Source organism: Phaethon lepturus, unplaced genomic scaffold (genome assembly GCF_000687285.1).
Source record: "Phaethon lepturus isolate BGI_N335 unplaced genomic scaffold, ASM68728v1 scaffold8044, whole genome shotgun sequence".
Classification (NCBI taxonomy): Eukaryota; Metazoa; Chordata; class Aves; order Phaethontiformes; family Phaethontidae; genus Phaethon; species Phaethon lepturus.
The window spans coordinates 27,630-48,178 of record NW_010536901.1 but is presented as its reverse complement, the minus strand read 5'-3'; the positions used below and the strand labels follow the sequence as shown (position 1 = coordinate 48,178).

Below are 20,549 nucleotides of genomic sequence, written 5' to 3'. Positions count from 1 at the left end.
GTTAATCATAAAACCTTTTTCTTTTTTCTGGAAGCTGGAAAACTATCTGAATATAAGTATTTTCCTGTAGTTACTGATTATCAATGGATATTGATATTATTGGAAATTAATTTTTTAATATTCTTTTAGTAATTATTCAAAGGGCTAGTGACGATGATTTAAAAGATTCACTGAATAACTGACAGGAAGCCATGAAACTGATCCATCTCACGAACTCACCCAGATTTTCTTATGAGCTGTAGAACAGAAGTATGATGGCTTTGTCTGAACATCTTCTAAATGAAGATGCAGGAAGATTTAAAAGGAGGATGGTTCCAGCAGTGTTTTCCCAGACTGTATTTGCTCCTTACTATAGCTGTCAATTGTGGGGTTTTTTTTGTTTTTGTTGTTTTTTAAATAGATCAGAACTACTTGTAAAAATAGAACCATACTGAAAATTATGTGGTTTTTTTGAAATGAACATGTCCTTAAATATGCTTGAAAAGAAATGCTGTGTTGCTCATGTGATAGCATTCTTTTCGGTAGGGAGCAATCATTTTTACGAACAACAATTTTAAATTTATAAATAAAAAAAAAACTTTTTTTTGTGGGGGTTTTAAGAGTGATGGGGAATACAGGTAACTTCCTATTACAATTAACTCATAACTGAATATGGAAACATTGTTTTGTCTTCCTCTTTCAATCTGAAAAGTACCAAGAAATCCCCTTGGGATTATTGCAATAAAAACATGGTCTTTAGATAAAGCGCACAGATCTGAGTCTTCCAAATGCATGGGTCCTTCAAGTATTTCCTGTACAGTATGAAACTACAAGAGAAGATTTTAAAAAGTACAGAAAAGCTCTTTAAAATGTTGGTTGGCATAACCATTTGTTGGTATTATTTCCTAAAAACTATTTATGTCGCTCTTCTGTAGGCATTTTAGTTATCCTAGTTTGCAGTTTGAAAACCTTGTATGTTATTCAGTGTAAATATAAAAGCCTTCAGTAGCCTAAATTGAACTGAAGAATTGGAAGGCTATTGGCTTATATTGATTAGATTGTTAGGGCCCTTATGCATGAATTCAAAATTTCTCTCTGTTGTGATGTTTGTATATCTATAAATATACAGTTATTGCATGATAGTGTAATAATGAATGTGTTTAACTTCTTCTGAAGGTGAGGGTGGTGAGATCATCTCCACCAAGTTCACAGTTCAAAGCCACATTTCAGGAGTCTTACCAGGTCTATAAACGTTACCAGATGGTTATTCACAAGGACCCACCTGATAAACCAACTATAAATCAGGTCAGAAGGCCAAATTAATTTTATGTAATGCTCAGCTTCCCCTCCATCTCGTGTCTTGTTTCTAGGAGAAACAAATGTGGATTTGATATCCATTGTATATTCAGGAGCATGTAAAATACCGGATCAAATAAAATCAACATCCTGGAAGTGCAAACTCTTTTGATATCTCTTTGTGAGTGCCACAAATATTTGGTCTTAGTTGCTGACAGAAAGTTAAGGAAGTTACACAGGGATGCTATTGAGGAAGAAATGGAGAGGATGAGGCTTTTGGAGGTAGATGTAGGCCTTATAAATCCAAATCTTGTAAGAACTAAAACCAGTGGGACACTTAGCTTGATAACTAGTCTCATTGGCTTTGGTTTGAATGCTGCCATAAGGAGGAACAAGCATGATCAAGGCCAACATGCGAGTGAAGAATTTATCACACATACAAGTTGTCAGTTTAAGGTTCACTGAAGTTTTGTAAACCTCTTCACTTTCAATTTAAGCCCTTCAAGAAGTAATCTGTGCACTCCCATCTAAATTACACATCATTACTGCTTCTTGTAATGACCAGGCGGTGTGTAATATTTAACTGTCAGACATATTACTTCTCTAATACTAAAAAGAAAATAATTCAGGAATTTGGAGGAAAAGTATATGTAGCAAGAATATGTAATTGCTAAACCAGGGCAGTGAGTGATGTACCATTAAGAACAATACATTTTAAAAGTTCTTGAGGCTGTACAATGAAAATAAAGTATGTGGCTGATTTGATAAGTAATGTGGTCAAAAAATAGGTTTTTAGTTTTTATTCTTTAATGAAAGGATGAACAGTTAGTTTAAGCTTAGTGTTAGTTGTTAGACTTCCCCCTGCAGGAGGTTTTCTTGTTACCGCGTTTAAAGTAGAAAACTGGCTTCAGAGGCTTTGAAGTGGATAGGAGGAGATCTTTCACTAGCCTTACCTTCAGAAGCATATTATCTGATTATATGCACTCAAAATAGTATGCTTGTATTTTCCTTGCTCTGAAGGTGAGGTTAGTACCTGTCTCCTTTGAGGACCCCCAGTTCAAATCATCCTTCAACCAGTCAGCCACTTTATTTGCCAAGTATCAGATGGCTATACACAAGGATACACCTTCTGACTGTGGAGAAAATGAGGTACAGTTCACTGCATGCACCTTTATGAAAACATTTTTTTAATGCACAGTTAAATGATGTGAAATGGTGTCTCTTGGAGGGATTCTAAATATTAAAATATTGGAGTCTCCGTTTTGGAGGGAAAGTGTCGTGGTTTTTAGCAAGCTTCTGTTGCAGGCTTCAGCCCAGGGGAAACTGAGCTGAGAGAGAGGGATTATGCACCATCGTAACTAAAAAACTAATGTTAGCAATGAGTTAAGGAGAGCTGCTGTTTGTACATGATTTGTAAAGAGCTCTGGGATTGAGATTGCCACTGGAAATGGTGTAATGGTATGGAAGTGCTTTTTGATGGCAAAAGCATCTCCCTCTTTAAAGTTGTTTGGTGCCTTTTTCCACATTTGTCCTTAATTTTTTTGTGGTCTTGCTTGATTTAACAGGTGAAGGCTTTAAAAATCTGTTTTACTCACATTTCATCGCTAAGCGTACGTTTCAACTAGAACTCGCCTTTGCAGCAGAAATAGGGCAGAAATATTCCCGCTACCCGATTGTCTGAGATTCAATGAGAGCACATTGCTTATGAATAAAGCCTGCTTTTAAATTGGTGTTTACAGGATGCCAATCCTAATCTAATAAGAAAAAAAGAAAAAAAAGAAGGTACTTGTGGGGTTCTAAACAAGCAGCAATTCTCCATTTCTCTGGCAGGTGGCACAACATTTTCATTAGCAGAATTAATAAAACTGCTACCTCAGATCTGTCATTTCTATTGACTGCAAATGTTTGACTTCAATATTGATCAACTATCTAGTCAGACTTTTCTGTTCTTGAGAGCAATACTTGCAGAAGTGATACCTAGCAAGCTGTGGCTGCTTTCCAGGTAGAATAATAAAACCACATAATCATTTCTGGCTTTAGTTCAAAAGAGTGTAAGGAGAGCTTTTTTGTGAGATCTCTGTAATGCTACTGTGGTAGGCCATAAAATTTAATTCACTCTGTTTTGTAAAATAGTAGGACTCACAACAATAAGTAGTAGTCTCTGCCCTTTTTATAATTACTGACATAAATTGGGTTAATTATAATAATGTAAAAATTGGAAACATGCCAAGAAAGATTAAGCTATTTACTAGATTTGTACCAGGCATTACCTGGTCTGATTAGGGACTTGATTTGTCTGTTATGATGAATGTATTTCAGCCCTAGTGCTTAAATATAGCATATATGCCACCATGCTTTTGCTCTGAAAATCTTGTTGCTGCAGAGAAGGTGGCAAGAACTTCATATATTTACTTTTTCTTTGCTTAGAATTACAATTTTTTTTTTTTTTTAATAAGGTGATTACATCATGAAGAAATGAGGGCAAAATCGTGATGGCTGTTTGCAGTTCGGTTCTGAATAGCAGTTAGCTCTCAGTTCATCTAATCTCTGTTTGGGTCAGAGTGCGTGGTTTGGTGTAGACTTGAGTTTAATCACCCATTGAGCTTTTTCAGTCTGGGGGAGGAAAGCTTATAAAGATTTTGTTAAGGACAGTTCAGGTTTCCACCACCTTGTGGTATAAGGTCTATCACTCCTGTTGTATAGGAAGGAGATGGATTTCTTTTTACTGCTAACAGTTGAAAGGATTTTTATCTTTTTCCTTGTTACTTGCCAGAGTATTTCCCTACTTTGGCTTTATCTTCTCTCTCTGGTGTCATGTGTGTGCAGGCTTAGTATAATATTGCAGGGGAGACATAAGACCTTCTCTGAAGCATCTAGTAAATGTAAAAAGTCAGTCTGATGCTGATGGGTTTTAATTTAGGTCCTTCTTTAGCACTGGTAAATGATGTTGTGTGTTCATGTGAGTATCTGGCTGAGAAGGTCTTTCTATTTACAGTTATCAGGCACTAAAGCTCTTTCACTTCAGTCAAAAACATTTTGTATTTCATCCCTGCAGGAAGTGAACTGAAGAATGCTTTACACAATATGTATTCTGATATTGTTTAGAAGGTTTTTTTATATAGTTATTTTTTGTACTGAATTTTTGTGGGAGGAGAATTATCTGAGTCACTTTTAACAACAGAAGATACTAAGTAGGGTAAAACTGATCCAAGTTACTGAGATGAAGGGTGGAAAATGCTATTTGAAAGACCTCAAACTTTTTCTTCTTCCTCTTTTTCAGACTTTTTAATGTATCGTACAGACATTATGGAGCCAAGCAGTTTTTTATGTAAAGGTAGAATGAAATTCTGTCCTATACATAGGGCTTTTTATCAGGGTAGTAACAAGGCAGCTTTTGGCTTTAAACCGGTAAACATCCAAGAATTTTTCATCTAAAAATTAAATTTCACTTTTAATCTGTGTAAACTAATGTGTGTATGGTGGATGAACACCCTTTCCAGGGAGAGTCCTGCACACTTTTGTGTTTGGAAAGTTTCTAGGTTAGGGAAAAGTATTTAATTTTATGTTTGGCTGAACACTTCAGATTCAGAAACCTGCCTATATTTAAATTCAGAATCCAACAAAAATTATGGGACATACTAACAACTTTTTGGAATATATTCTTACATTGTTGACATTACAATATCCTGTCTGCCTGTATTAGCTGCTAGCCTAGTTTAATATTAACCTTATTACACTAAAAGGCAATTTTAGGAATAGATTTAGAAATTTGGTTATTATTTGAAAAATAACACTAACGTGATAAAACAGTTCACAATGTTAACAAAAGATATGTGAACCCTGAAGCTGATTGTTGCTCAATGAGTGTGAAAGAAGGCCTTCTTTTTGCACCTATGCAATGTCTGTACATCTTTTCATCAGGATTTTATGTGAGAAGGGGGAATAGATAATTTCTAGGACAGAGAATCCACTGAATACTTGACACCAAAGATTTCTTTGAACTTCTAGGCACGCTCTGGTTAGTACCACTTTGAGCCCAGTGATAACTGTTGTTTCAGAGCCCTTCAAGACGGTGGGCCTTTTTGAATTTTGCCTTTCTCTCCTTGCTTTCTCCTCTCCTTCCTCTGAACCTCTGGAGACTGCAGTTGCACTAATAACTGTGTGTTCATTAAAAAGAATTTAGTGTGAAGTTTTGCTGGGGAGAGTCTTGCCATGCATTTTGGTGATGCAGTACTGATTCCTGATGGAGGCAGTGACTTTTGTTTGTTCTAGTAAAAAGCAAGGTAGAAATTTCATAGTGGAATAAATTTTTTCCAAGTCGCAGAGTTGGTGTTACCCCTGCGGTGATGAAACTTTCCTTTTCTATGGAAGCAATCATCACAATCTTCAGTGCCGCTTTCAGTGGCAAGTAGAGGATTTGGTAAGGTAGAAGTATATTTGCTATCTGCCAAATAAGTTAATATTCTAGGAACAGTTTTGAGTATCTCCTTGCTCCTGGAATTAAAACCAGGTTTGCTTGCAAGTGAGAATTTTTCACATCTGTTTTTATCTTGACATAAAAGCTGCTTATTTTCTGCGTAGGCTTTTAAACTCTTGATTATCCCCTTTTCTCCTAGTTTGTCTGGTAGAAATGGAACCTCCCTTTGAAACCTTCTCAACACTCTCAAAAACCTTTGGTCAGTTGCTACAGGATTTCAGCTTCAAAACTGACCTGGTTGTGTCTCTGCTTGGGCATGCTGTCAAGTACTGATGTTATGCAAAGTTGTGGGCATCTAACAATATTTATGTTGGCATGTTTTTATTGAATTGAATTGGTGTCCTGAGTCAAAACATAGCAAATGATTTTTCTAATTAAAGGTTGCCTCATAATACTTGCTCTTAAATAGTGCTGTGGAAGAATGGATTTTTCAGTTTTTCTCTGTGGGAACACAAAACCTTTATTAAGCTGCTATGTAAATGCATAATCATGCACTGTTCTAGTGATACATGTACTCTTATCTTAAAAAGAGTTGGAAAAAATCAGAAGAATTAGGGGGAACCTCAACAGATTATTAAGTGGTAAAGTATAAAGAGCTTCTGAATGAAGTAAGACACAGTCATGGAAAATAGGTGTCTCGCTGCCTCTTGGTGTAGTTTACCCAAGGCTACTCTTGCATTTGCCAAGTCCCTGAACTGCTCATTTTTGGAAGCTGTGAAAATGTGCAGGGGGAGAATCTGGTTTAGTGTTTGTCACATTCTATGCATTTCTTCTGGCCTTTTATGGAAGTACTGTATATGGACCTTTGTCTTGGGTCCAAGACAGTAGTTGCCATGTACTGTTCCCAATACGATAGAGCTATTATTCACTGGCTCTTTTTTTTTTCTTCTAAAATAGTGGAGGACTATAATCATGTTTAGTATGAGGATCTGTGTCTATAACATACAAAAAGCCACTAATGTAATCAATTGCAAGGGTTTATGTAACATGTCTACAAGTTACTTGTTTGGGGCTTTTTTCTGCTTGGGTGGTGGCTATATTTATTTTGTGAAATGAGTCAAGCTATAGTGAAAAAAATTGAAATTGTGAAAGCTTAAAAAAACTGAAAAAGGGAGACCTTTATAATGAGCAGAGAGGACATAGTAGGCTGAGCACCCTTTCATTGAACAGGGGTTGTTTCCCTGTATTATCAATGAAGGATGAGTTGTGGAACACAAATTATAAAGCTGATCAGCGGATCCAGAGTACCAGATTGTACTCAAATTCATACAAATCGTATGAATGGAGGTTTTTTTTCCTCAATTGTCATAAAAAAATATAATTAATTGTAATATAGCTTTGTCATAGTAATTCATGTACAGAAAAATTGATAAATATGGTTTTGAAACCTGGGTTTGTTTTTGTTTTTTTGGTTTTTGGGTTTTTCTTTAATGGAGTAATTTTTAATAGCATTTGGTTATATTTCTGGGAGACAATGTGTAGATTAATGTATAGAAGGATGATCTGAGAATAAGACAGAAGGGTGAACTTTTCATGTGTTTTGTATAATCCCAGGAGGCAGAAGTACTTTGATAATTGAACCAGGTGCTGGTGCTAGACAGTGCTAGTGGAGGTAGCTTTCGCTACAGAGGTACTGCCATCTCTTATTCTGGTTCTACCTCAAGAAACAGACAAGGCTGTGAGAGTGACCAGGTAGTATTTTATGCTTTAACTTTGTAGAATTACAGTCCAAACATCTGAAAACAAGGTAGAAACACAATAGAAAGAAACAAGATAGAAACAGCAACGTAGGTCTGAGGGCATAGGCTGGCTCTTCAGATGAGAAATTGCATTTAGGGAAGCTTCGTAATAGATCTGGCTTGTCTTCCGCTTTGCTAAGAGCGATCCATATCTGCAAACATTTTAACTCTTGCTCAACAGCAAAAATACCTGTGTTTCTCTAAGAAATTCAGGGAAGGCTCTGCAGAATACAAATCCCCTGGAAGATCCTATGATCCAACTCTACCCCAGCTTCAGCGTGATTAACAAAGTATGTGGAACTATATATGTAAATGTTTCAGAACATTTTGCCACTTGCATGTCTTCTGTGTTTTATATGAAGTGTCAGAATGTATTCCTTAGTATTTAAATTATAAATACAGATGTGGAACTCTGGAGGCAAAGATTTTAAATTAAATTAATACAGCAAAAACATTTCTTTTTGGCCCTTTCATCCCAAGAAGAAAGTTTTTTGATCCCAGTGATGTAATCAATGGGCAATTTGGATAGAACAGGGGATATCTCTAACGGTTCTTCTTAAGAAGTATCATGTCACCAGAGGCATTATATTTCTGATCCAGTATTGTCTTTTTTAAAAATGCTTCTTGAAGTAAATTGTAGAAGCTGTCAGCATCTTTTATAGGTCAGCTAGTTTAGGTCTTTAGCTGTATTCAGTTCTTGTGCTAAAAAAAAAATCAGTGCTCATCATTCCAAACAGAGTTTTACATATAACATATTGCTATGTAAAAATTTGAAATTAAGCATTTTTATCTTCCTGCCTCTTCTCTAGTGACCTTAATGATTGATCTGGGTGACTTAAAACACTGATACAATACCCCTAGTCCATTACCGTGATTTTTAGGCTTTTAAGTCTTTTTACAGTAGTCTTTGTCTTTAAGAAACACAGCTGAAGTGTAACTGAAACAAGCTATGTGGCAGCTACACAAGTTAGAAAACATTTCCATAAAAGATCATAAAAATTCTACAGTAGTTTCCAGAAAGAGCAGGAGTGAACAGTTTATTGCTGTTTAGGCCTTCTGAAGCAAATGTTTTATTGAACTTTTCATAAGTGTTTTATAATGACAAACTTGTAGAAAAATAGCATGTGTCTCTGTTCCCTTGCAAAGCTAGCTGGACACTCTCTTTGCTTTGTGCTTAACTAAATATTTGTCTTGGAAGAAAAGAATTTCCCAACACACAAAAGATACACTGTTTGAAAAGGTGCAAAAAATTACCGAAATAGGTATAGCGGGTTTTTTCCTTTTTTTTTTTTTTTTTTTAATTGCCTCCCAGAAATCCCCTTGAACTAATATAGAAGACTGAGTGAGTAGTCTGGGAAATACCAAGGAGCACATTCCGGTCAATTCGAAAGCTGGTATCAGCAGCCAGTTGCAAACTTTTAGGTCTCTCTAGCCTAATTTCCTCTTTCTTTTCCTTTTTTTTTTTTTTTTTTTTTCTTTTGAGTGAGAGAATGCTTGGAAAAAAAATCAGTATCCTTTGTGGTTATTTTTAACGTTCTGTAGCTTGCCTCGGCAGCCATACGTTTTTATAATGCTCTTGAATTAGTTCTTTTAGCATTTGGGTTGATGGCGGTGCTAATCTGATGATTGGCTTTTCGTGGTCGGCGGCTGCTGGGGCAAAACGTCTCGCTGCAATGAGCTTGTGTTTCAGATCTCTGATAACGCAGACTTAAAGATGTGGAACGAGTACTTCTGTATCAGCCTGATTCCTTCTGCTTACTTGTGTGGCCCCTGTGACTGTAGTGCCGTGGATTCAGGGATTTTATTCTTGAAATGCCTATAAGACCCAAAGAATTTAGGCATCCAGACAATAAAGTAACTTGTCCGCAGTCATACTGTTTCAGCTCAGATTCTTTTTGTGTCACAGTTTACATTGTTCTTCCTGATTTTGACACTGAGTTTTCTATATAAATCCATCTAAAATTAAAAAAACTTTACCGTAAGACTGACAAATCTCCATTATTCTGAGAGTAAGTTTCTTCTGAGCAGACAAAGCCACAGTGACTTCTGTCACTCCATAAGGGAACTGAAATTGTAATTCTGTGTCCTGGTTGAACGGTAAACCACGACATTCTGAAATACATGTTCTGTCCCATCGGCAGTTATTTCTATTTCGTTAGTCCGATTCTTGTACTGAAAACTACATTTGAGATGTGCATTTAAACTTTAAATCCCCCTTTTCCTTATGTAATAGGTTTTCAAGGCTCTTCTTTCACCTTCGGGTCTGTGGATATTTCTGCAACCATATTTTGGTAGCATTCCTATATTTCTGTAAGTAGCCCTTGAAAATGGGAAATAGAGCCAGCCCTGAAATAAGCCTTTGATTCCTCTGCTAACTTAGCTCTAGTATGTTGCCCGCTTCGATGGTAGCGGGGTAGCTTGGCACCATCTTTCCTTGTAAATGGATGTGAATAGAATATTAATGTGATGTCTTCACACTGAAGATCTCCGATAAGTTTACAGTTACTGATGATGACATTTCATAACCGTTTTTTCCTGAGAAGGCTATGATGTCATTGTATGACATAAAATCACAGAATAGTTTGTGTTGGAAGGGACCTTTACAGGCCATCTAGTCCAACCCCCCTGCCATGAGCAGGAACATCCCCAACTAGAGCAGGTAGCTCAGAGCCCCGTCCAACCTGACCTGGAATGTTTCCAGGGATGGGGCATCCACCACCTCTCTAGGAAACCTGGGCCAGGGTTTCACCACCCTTGCTGTGAAAAATTTCTTCCTTCTATCTAGTCTAAAACTGCCCTCTTAGTTTAAAACCATTATCCTTTGGCCTGTTGCAACAGGCCCTGGTAAACAGTCTGTCCCCATCGTTCTTCTAAGCCCCCTTCAAGCCCTGGCAGCTGCAGGAAGGTCTTCCCAGAGCCTTCTCTGCTCCAGGCTGAGCTCTCCCAGCCTGTACCCAGGGCAGAGCTGTTCAGCCCTTGGAGCCTTTCTGTGGCCTCCTCTGGCCCCACTCCAACAGGTCCATGTCTCTCCTGGGCTGAGGGCTCCAGAGCTGGACGCAGGACTCCAGGTGGGGTCTCACCAGAGCAGAGGGGCAGAATCCCCTCCCTCGCCCTGCTGGCCACGCGGCTTTGGGTGCAGCCCAGGAGATGGTTGGCCTTCTGGGCTGTGAGCGCACATTGCCGGCTCATGTCCAGCTTTTCCTCCCCCAGGATCCCCAAGTCCTTCTTGACAGGGCTGCTCTCTATCCCTTCATAACCCTCGTTTCCACAAAGTTACTGAGCTACCTGTGGAACTCGTTCTGGTTTGGCATCCAAAACATCTGTATATCTTCCCCCCACTTGTTAACGGAAGTAGGTGTTAACGGTCTAGGTTTTTTTACAGCTTTTTAAAGCTGTGCATTTGCTTTTACTTGACCAGATATCTTTGGGTTGAACCAAACCTTCCTTTCCTTTATCTGCTTCTTTTCCCCCTTTGATGTAATTGTCAGTGATGTAATTCTCAGCGATGTGTTCCTCTCTTAGTGTTATTAATAACGTTTGCACTTCCTGTTGTTCTGTTGGTTCTTTTCGGCAATTGTAATTAGTTTGTGCCAAAGTAACACTGTTTTGGATTTTATTATATAGTTTTTAAAAGACTAAGGTTTATGTAATTCAGTTTGAAACTAAAATTAGAAAAGCAGGACTTCGAAAGGAATTTTAAATGTGCTTGCGTGACTGATTTATTTTGCATATAACACTTCCATGGTTTGTTGAATGATTTTTGAATTGTGTTCATAATCTTGCAGTATTAAAATAAGTTTGTTAATTTAGAAACGGAATCTTACATTTGTTTATACTGAAGTAAATGTATAGACTGCATATTCCTAGGTTATGACAGAAGTGGTGTGAATTTGGGGGTGGGAAGGGAGAGTAAGGGTTGAGAAGATAACAGCAGAGGTCAGTAAATCTAAAATATTTATTAAATTCTTCAGCTCAATGTGCCAATTAAATTCTTCCTTTAAATAAAATAAACCCGCAACAAAAAAATGTTGTTTTTGGGAGTAACTTCTTTTTAATCGGCTTCTAGAGAAGATTCAGAGTCTTCTGAAGTTTTTTAGAACTTGATTAAGAAAACTATCTAACCTGAGAATTGTAGCAAGTATCAACAGGTGAAATAATACGTAACAAGACTTGCAATGTTTTCTTTTCCCCCCCATAAGATTGTGATACAAATTCAAGTGAAGTTGAGGATTTTTTTTTTTTTTTTTTTAGCCAGCAGTATAGATAGTTGCAACAGTATACAGGCCCTAGGAAGCAGAAGTTTTGCTCAGGTACACTTAAAAACTCCCCCCTCACCCTAAAGCCAAGGAATTGTACAGCAGGGCCTAGAGAATGGGTAAAACTATTTGAAAAGTGTCATTGGCTCAGTTTTCTCACCCATGGGGTTTAACTTGCAGTATAAAGCTAAAGTTACAGGTTAAGAACTATTGGGGGTCTTTTGACATGAAAATTAATAACACATGGTTTATTTTTTCTGAAGCCTACACATTCTAAAATCACCGGCTGTAAGGACTGATGCACTCGCAGTGTAGGAATTTGTGACTCTGTTCTTTTTTTATGAGAACAAAACTCAATAATTCAAAATTTCAATTACTTCTCTCTTTAAGTATTATCTGGTGGGGCTTTTTTTTCCCCTCTTGTTCTCTACCAAATCAGTACCAATTCTAGAATTTAATTAAGGTATCACAGTCATTTGTTTTTTTCCCAAACTCTAAAGTGGTGGTCACTTGTCCTGAAATGGTTAATTATAGGAAGTACGCAATCCCTTGTTTTCTCTAGCACCTTATAGAAATTCAGTGATCTTCCATAAAGTCTGTGTGCAGAGGTTTCCCATTCATCCGTAGACCAGCTACTCGTATGTGTTTGAGGGGGAAGAGCCCGAAATACAACTTCTGTAGGTTTCCCATTCATCCGTAGACCAGCTACTCCTGTGTGTTTGAGGGGGAAGAGCCCGAAATACAATTTCGGCGAAGTCTTGATTCTTTTAGCATCAACAGCTGCACTTTCTTAGAGCCACAGTCTTAGAGAAGGTTAAGGTTGTGTTCACTGTGAGCTACAACGAGAATGGTCCAGTTAGTGTTTGCAGATCGATACATATCTTTACCAGAGGCTGTGTTTTTATTTCTGAAATCTGCTTTATAGCACCTTCTGAAGAAAAGAGGAAGTTTTAATTACTCAGGCTGTACATGGAACGCTGTCCTAAGTCAGCAACATACAATATTGCCACTTTTTATTGTTGCCTGCTTTCCTCTCCTCCTCTTCTCTGGGAAAAATAGGATGACTGACAAGTAATCACCACTTTTTTTGTATTCCCCTTTAAATAGAATAATCTTCTTTAATTAATCTCAGAAATCCATAGAATTCTTGACAACAAAATCTTGACAACAAACAGCTTTTTGCAGGTGTTTATATATATGTTCTTTTTATCAAACTTTTAACTGAAAGTTCCTATTTACTACTACTGTGCAGTTTGTGAACTGCTGACTTACTAAATCATCCATCAGCTATTACAAGAGGAATAATTAAACTCTGTAACACATACTAGCTTTTTAACAAAAGAATGTTTGGGGGCTAAATACATACCAGAACTTATAACATGTTTAATGTGGAATCCACCAATAAGGAAATATTTGTATTAAATAAGTAAATGATGCTAAATAAATAACTGTTATATTTTATTACCCTTAGAATCTTGAACAAGCTCCAGATCATTAAAACCTTGCCTTTTTGATTGATTATCTGCAGCACATCATTTTGTATTGAGTAAAGAATTGAGTTTTGAAAATGCTTGCACTTTCAGGAAGTTGACTTTTTTTTTTTCCCCCTTCTTCCTCTTTCTTAGACTTAAAACAGTCTTGCTTATGATTTTGAATGTAAATAGACTTAATTTATAATAAGAGATATGAGGGCCCTAACCCTCTTGCTTTTAGTGATGGGGCAGGTACCGACAGAATGGTGGGAAAAGACTCCCTGTTGCAGCAGTCACAGAGGAGGGTAATGTGTAATTTGGAATTAAAGACACCAGGAACAGACCTGTATTACAAGGTGGTAATTCTTTTGCATCACACTTCTTAAATATCATCTTCTATTTTATAGAAAGGAAGTACTTTTTGGTTAATTATTAGACCTATTTGTACTTCTAAACAAAATAGAAAGTGGGAGATGGTTTATGGAAATTTGGTTTTAAATCTTAATTTCAAATACGTGTTTTTGAAAGAGCTTATTTGACTGTTAATGTATCCTGAAGTATTACTAATATTTTTCTTGCTTTTCTGCTTTGCATATTTGGACTATCCTCTTGGGCACTTGTTTCTGATGCATCTACCTCGATGCAGTTCACTCGATTCCTCTGTGATTCTCCGCTGGAGGTATGTATTCATTCTAGATGCAAGTGTTGAAATGAATGTATTCTTTCATCTTCACTCACTGTAGACAGCAAACCATTAAGGTATGGGTGGTATAGATGGGTGTCACAACATTTGTATCATCACCGACTGTTAAGTCTGAGGGTTTCTTTCCTGGGTGATAAGCTACCACTGAATTTCATATCACTGCATTAAGGAACAGTGGTAGAAAATGCTGTGTCTTTTCTGTTCTTCATTTATTTCTATGAAAGAAAAAAATGTATTGTTAAATAACTTACTGAATTGGTATTTGACTACAGTCTGAGTTAAAAGCTTAGGAGAGATGCTGTTGCTTCATGTCAAGTAAGCAAACTGCTGTGGATTTCTTGCACTGTCTTGTTAGTCCTTCAGAGTTAAGTACCGCGTGACTGTAATGAAATTGTCAAGTTATAGTAATTATGTTAGTAATTTGATATGTCGCAGTTTGAATGAATCCATGTGTGGAGATGGTTGCTTTTCTCTGCTGAGTCCACTGGCCTTTACATTCCTGAAAGCTGAAGAGTAATAGAGCTCATTAGACTTTATAGGAAAAGGGCTTTTATCACCTCGTCAACTCAGGCAGCAGACTGCCATTATATTCTTAATTTTGTATGGGTATGTAGATGTTGATGCACACTTCCCTGCCAGGTTTATACCAGTATTGTTTCTTACAGACACTTTTTATTGACATTTCGAAGCTTGAATTAAATTTTGTGTGGCACCACTACAGATGTCTTCAATTAGATGAAGTTAAATAAAAGGGGTTGTATATCAGAGGCCAAAGGATTCTTGAAATTCTTTATTCTGAAACAGTTGCCACAAGCAAATCTAGTAGTATGCAGTCTGTTTATTCTTTTGAACAAAAATAATTTAAAATCGGATTTAAACCTTACAGGATTTCAATTTGTAATTTTTTGAGTTTTTAATATCGTTATTAGCTGCAAATAGTATGAACACCCAAACTCTTCCCGTCTTTTTGATTTCCTCATTTTATTATTCTGTTTAATTTCAGTTTTGGCTGTGGGCTCTGGCACAAAAAATAAATAGTTTAAAAAATTATACAGTATATAGTAGCGGAAAACTGGGCAATTTTCTAGCAGTAAACAGGATAATGTAGAGAGAAGTGTTTGGGTTTTTTTATTCATCCTTTCTTCTTAGAAGCTACATTTAAACCTTTGCCGTTTTACCACTTGACATGCGCAAATATTACCCTGTTTGGAGAGGTATGGGTGTAACGGGTCAGTATAGGAAAACGGCTTGCAAGAGCCTTAACCAAAAGCACATGTGGCCTGGTACTATGTTGCTGCCAAAGTGAGAGTGTTAATGGAGAAGGGCACAGGGGGAAATTTGGGCTGCTTAGCGTGACTCCTAGTTTTTGGTGCTCAGTGAATTAGGGGGCTGTTCCGGGCCAGCGGTTGTATCGGTGTCACTAGTAGTAATCTCTGCGTTTGTCCTTCCCGAGTTGTTCCACGTTGTCCTGATACACTAGTTGGAGCAAGCCTCAGCACTCAGATGTGCCACGGCATTATGCAGTTGAATGATGATTTTTTTTGTTTGTTTTGTTTTGTTTTGAAATCGTTCTCTGATTGGTCTTTAGCCTTTTTCCATTTTGACTGATGCTAAGCATTAAATCCATGATTTCATAAAACTGCTCTCAAAAGCACCTTTTTGAGTGAATTGCTAATTTCTGCCTATTGTTTTAGGTGTGTATATAGCAATATTTTTCCCCCCTTGCATTTATGTTCCATGCATTTATGAACATTTGATGTTTCTTCTGCCTTTTTAATCACTCGGTATTATGGGATCTTTCTGTAGTTGTTTACGCTCAGTTCTTGCTTAGCCATGCTGAATACTTCTAAATTATCAGCTCAGTTTGCTGCAACTTTGTTCAGTCTTCAGTGATTCACATACCAGTATGGAGATCCAGCATGATGGAAAATGAGCTGCCTTCCATTATGTAAATGATCATTTAGTCTCACTTTATTTGCTTTTATCTAGATTGAGATGCTTTTGAATCCTAAAGAACTGAAAGGCATTTGTCAGTCCAGATTGTTGCTCTTTGAAAAGCACATCAGCTTCTGCTCCACTTCGTTTATTGATACGCGTTCATTTTTAGGAGATGTAATAAGAAGTGATATGGTTACACGTCTGTAATTCCCAGGATCACCTTCTGTAAAATGTCATATTTTAGTCACATTCGATGCACTGCTCAGGACTAAATCAAAACTCATTTCATGTAGAGAACTTGGCAGATCGCTTTTTTTTTTTCCTTACAGTGGTGTAGACATCACCATGACATCTGCATGGTGATACTCAAAGTATCTTGCTTTTGAAGTCCCTTGTACCTTCACAGCTTCGCTAATCTTTTTAGCATTTTTAGCTTCCTGTCGCTGTCCTGATTAAATAGTTGACAGTTTAGCTAATACTATGCTTTTCCAATAAGGTGCAGAAGTTAGCTCTACAGACAGTGTCTGTAGACACTGCATCAGACATTTTGATGCAGTGAGTTGATTTACTTTGTTTTGATATGGAATCATAGAATTGTTCATGTTGGAAGGGGCCTCTTGAGATCCCCTAGTCCAACCCCGCTGCTTGAGCAGCGTTGGCTAGAGCAGGTTGTCCAGGAGCATGGGTTTTGAGTATCTCCAAGGATGGAGACTCCCCAGGCCCCAGGCTCTCTGGCCAGCCTGTGCCATTGGTTGACCACTTTGTCAGTTAAAGCCTGGTTCCTTCTGTTCAGATTGAATTTCATGTATTTCAACTTGCACACATTGCCTCTTGTCCTGTCAGTGGTAACTACTGAGAAGAGTCTGTCTCCCTCATCTTCATTCCCTCCCGTCAGGTATTTGTACATACTGATAAAACATCTCCCCGCGTTGTCTGTTCTTGAGGCTGAAGAGTCACAGCTTTCTCAAGCTCTCCTTATACCTCAGATGCTCAAGTCCCTTAATCATCTTTATGGTCCCCATGGACTTGCCCCAGTAGGTCCTTATTTAGCTTGTACTGGGGAGCCCAGCACTGGACCCAGTACTGCTGATGCAGCCTCACCAGTGCTGAGCAGGGAGGAAAGCGCACCTCCCTCGACCTGCTGGCAGCGTTCTGCCTGGTGCAGCCCGGGATGCTGTTGGCCTTTTTTGCTGTGAGGGTGCACTGATGGGTTTTTTAAATGAAAACATGCAGTGCTACCTCTCTGCTGACACAGCCTATATTTGTAGGCTGCTTTCATAGCATCTCCACTAATCCCTAATGAAAGGAGGACATAGAAGTGAAAAGGAAATATGTTGCTAACCAAGAGATAGAAATCTACCACATGGTAGGTTGTGTGTGTGCCTTTGGGAAAGGAACTGCTAGAATTAATCACTTCTCTTCTTTGGCAAATAATTTCCACTGGAGTGTAGAAGTCAAGGGTTTCCTGGCTCCCCCCCCTTTCTGTAAGGGGTAGCGTGGATTTCATATCTTCCTCCTCCCACTATGCACAGCAGAGGGTAAAATGGAAAAGTTCAAGATAGGAAATGTCATGAAACCTTCTAGAGAAGAATAATCATGCAGCTAGTATGGTCAGGACACATTTTTGGCAGATGACTATGCAGTGCCTTCTGCAGTTGCACACTGGTCTGGCATGCGAGTTAACAAGTGCAATTTCTGTAATAATAAGAACAATAATGATAATGTAGAAAAACATCTCTTAAAAGTAAAGAGAAAAAACAATGTTCTTTGAAGAAAATTGAGTGCTTTTGCCATCACTGAAGTTCAATTATAAGCAGTTATTCCATTGAGGTGTACTAATTGGCACAATATGTAATACCAGTTGCTGTTAAATATTTAAATTTTAACAATGTATTATAAAATATGAACAATCAAATGTGTTCATAGAATCATTAGCAGAATATGAAGACAGGTAGAATTAACATGATGGAATATATTGTGTTTTTTCCTCATTATAGTCTCACCATTGGAGGGAAAATTATGTTTTAATTTTTGTCCTGGATTTAATTCTTATCTTTTTGATTGTTTCAATATCATCAGATTATAATTAACAATTTATACGCAATCTACAATACAATGAATTATTATAAGTAACTTGGTCCCTCTAGACTGGTTCCAGGGCTAATTAAGGTAAGGTAAGCCCTCTCTGGTGAGGCTTGCTCACGTGATGTCACCGTTACATTTTACATCACTTTTGACAAACACGGTCCCAGATGGACATGGCAGTAGTGTAAAATGGTATAACCTCCTTCAGGAAAATGTTTCATATTTTAGACCTTTGTCATGTCAAATTGCCTAGATGGTGCATGAGAAATCAAGTTAAAGGAGCCAAGTATTCATTGGGAAATGCGAGAAAACAATACTTACAATGTAATCCTTTGTAATACTAGTATGACAACTTTTCAAGGAGGAGGAAAATGTTACTCTCTTAAAAAATGTTATTTGCTTAATGTAATGGAGATCCCTGAACATTTTGCCTGAAATCAGTGCTGTGCTTATTATGTTTGTTACAGAACATAGCTTTTATGCTCATGACATTTCATGGTAATTGCATTAGAGAAATAACTGTTGTTTGTACTTTACTAGAAGTTCTTAACTGATGGTGGTAATTAGTTTCCAGAGGTCTGGTGACCAAAGATGCCATTTGGAGGTTTGGGGTCACACACAGACACAGCATTCGTTTAACTTCAGAAGAATTTGCTTTGAGTGAAAATGTTTTCCATGTTGGCTTAGACTATCTTTTTTAACATTCATTGAATCCTATAAACTGGGCATGAGCTGTCAATGTGCACCATGTTCTGGGCTGCACCCAAAGCTGCGTGGCCAGCAGGGCGAGGGAGAGGATTCTGCCCCTCTGCTCTGCTCTGGTGAAACCCCACCTGGAGTCCTGCATCCAGCTCTGGAGCCTTCAGCACAGGAGAGACATGGACCTGTTGGAGAGGGTCCAGAGGAGGCCACAGAAGTGCTCCGAGGGCTGGAAAACTCTGCTGGGAGGACAGGCTGGGAGAGTTGGGGTTGTTCAGCCTGGAGCAGAGAAGGCTCTGGGGAGACCTTCTTGCAGCCTGCCAGGGCTTAAAGGGGGCTTACAAGAAAGATGGGGACAGACTGTTTATCAGAGCCTGTTGCAGCAGGACAAGGGGTAATGGTTTTAAACTAAAAGAGGGCAGTTTTAGACTATCTATCTAAAACTATCTAGAAGAAAGAAATTTTTGACAATGAGGGTGGTGAAACCCTGGCCCAGGTTTCCCAGAGTGGTAGATGCCCCATCCCTGGAAACATTCCAGGTCAGGTTGGACGGGGCTCTGAGCCACCTGCTCTAGTTGGGGATGTCCCTGCTCACTGCAGGGCGGTTGGACTAGATGGCCTGTAAAGGTCCCTTCCAACCCAAACTATTCTGTGATTCTATATGATGAGTTCTTGATAAAGAAAGAAAATCTGTTTTGACTGAAACTTAAGCAAGTCTGTGTTATATTACCAATCACATTTACCCTTAGCATGCAGGAGATGTTTCATTTTTTTACTGTCACCAACTGCACCTTGGTAGCTGAGAGGAGAACTTAACCTGTGCTGAGAAATCCTTACAGAAAATCTCTTCTTGACTGTGTCCCAGCTTAAAAGTTTTACTACTGAGCATGTGATTTCATTTGGCTCTACTGAAAAGTTGAGGATATTGTATGAAACCATAACTGTTGAAAAAGTAGGATTTACCTAAACGAGAAGAAAGCCAGTTTAATATGCTAGTATCCAAGTCTAATATCCTCATATCTGCAGATTGAGTTCTCAAATGTTTGATCATTTTACTTTTACAGTATCTGTAGCTCTGTATCTAGTTTTATGTGTTATAACTGTATAAAAATTCAAACATTTTATTATATGGCCTTTATTTTGGGACTTATTGGTTGGGTAAGTCAGCTGAAATGATTTTTGTTCACGTGATTGATTTCTTTTGACACATGTGGTACCAATTAGAGTAACTTCTACGGCCCATCATCTCTTCAGTCTGCGCTACTGTATCAAAATACTTGATTAAACCCACCTTCTGTTGTTGTAATGCAAACCAGTTGGTAATAGTAGGCAATACTGTCAGATTTATTGAGAGAGAAGGAGCTTTCTGAAGACCTGGCATTGCAGCGAAAAACATGACTAGATGGATAATTAAGTTGAACACAGTGGAATTCAGGATTAAAGTAAACTTGATGTGGGAGAAAATGGCATGCCAAACTTGGTTGTGTAATACAGTTTAAATTAGGAGATCGTTTTCTTCTTAATTTGAAGCATCAGCTTCTGGCTCTAGGTGCTTTACCCTGTCCGGAGATGCACTTCACCGCACATCCAAAACCGCAGCGCACAAGAATAGCAAGTTCTTAATGTTTTTGCAGAAGATACTCTGATGTGGGTTGACAGAGAAGAAGCTCCACAGATTCTGTTGAAACAGAGTTTCAAGTTCTTGGATAAAAGGTGTTTCATTGGTCATAAAGAGTAAATCTCACATAAAGAGTAAGCTGTTCTGTTCTTTTTATAAATGCTCTTCTCAAGCAACTTTAATTGCCACTTGTCGTGGTTTAACCCCAGCCGGTTAAGCCCCACGCAGCTGCTCGCTCATTCCCCCACGGTGGGAGGGGGAAGAGAATCGGAAGGGTAAAAGGGAGG

General features: G+C 38.1%; 1 protein-coding gene across 1 annotated transcript in view; it reads left to right on the top strand.

Moving 5' to 3' along the window:
* The window catches only part of ATE1 (arginyltransferase 1), a 48,471-nt gene that overhangs the window by 8,965 nt on the left and 18,957 nt on the right, over window positions 1-20,549 (top strand). The window contains exons 6-7 of the mRNA XM_010286306.1: window positions 1,156-1,284; window positions 13,866-13,898. Of these exons, the coding sequence (XP_010284608.1) occupies window positions 1,156-1,284; window positions 13,866-13,898 (162 nt within the window). The remainder of the gene's footprint in view (window positions 1-1,155; window positions 1,285-13,865; window positions 13,899-20,549) is intronic.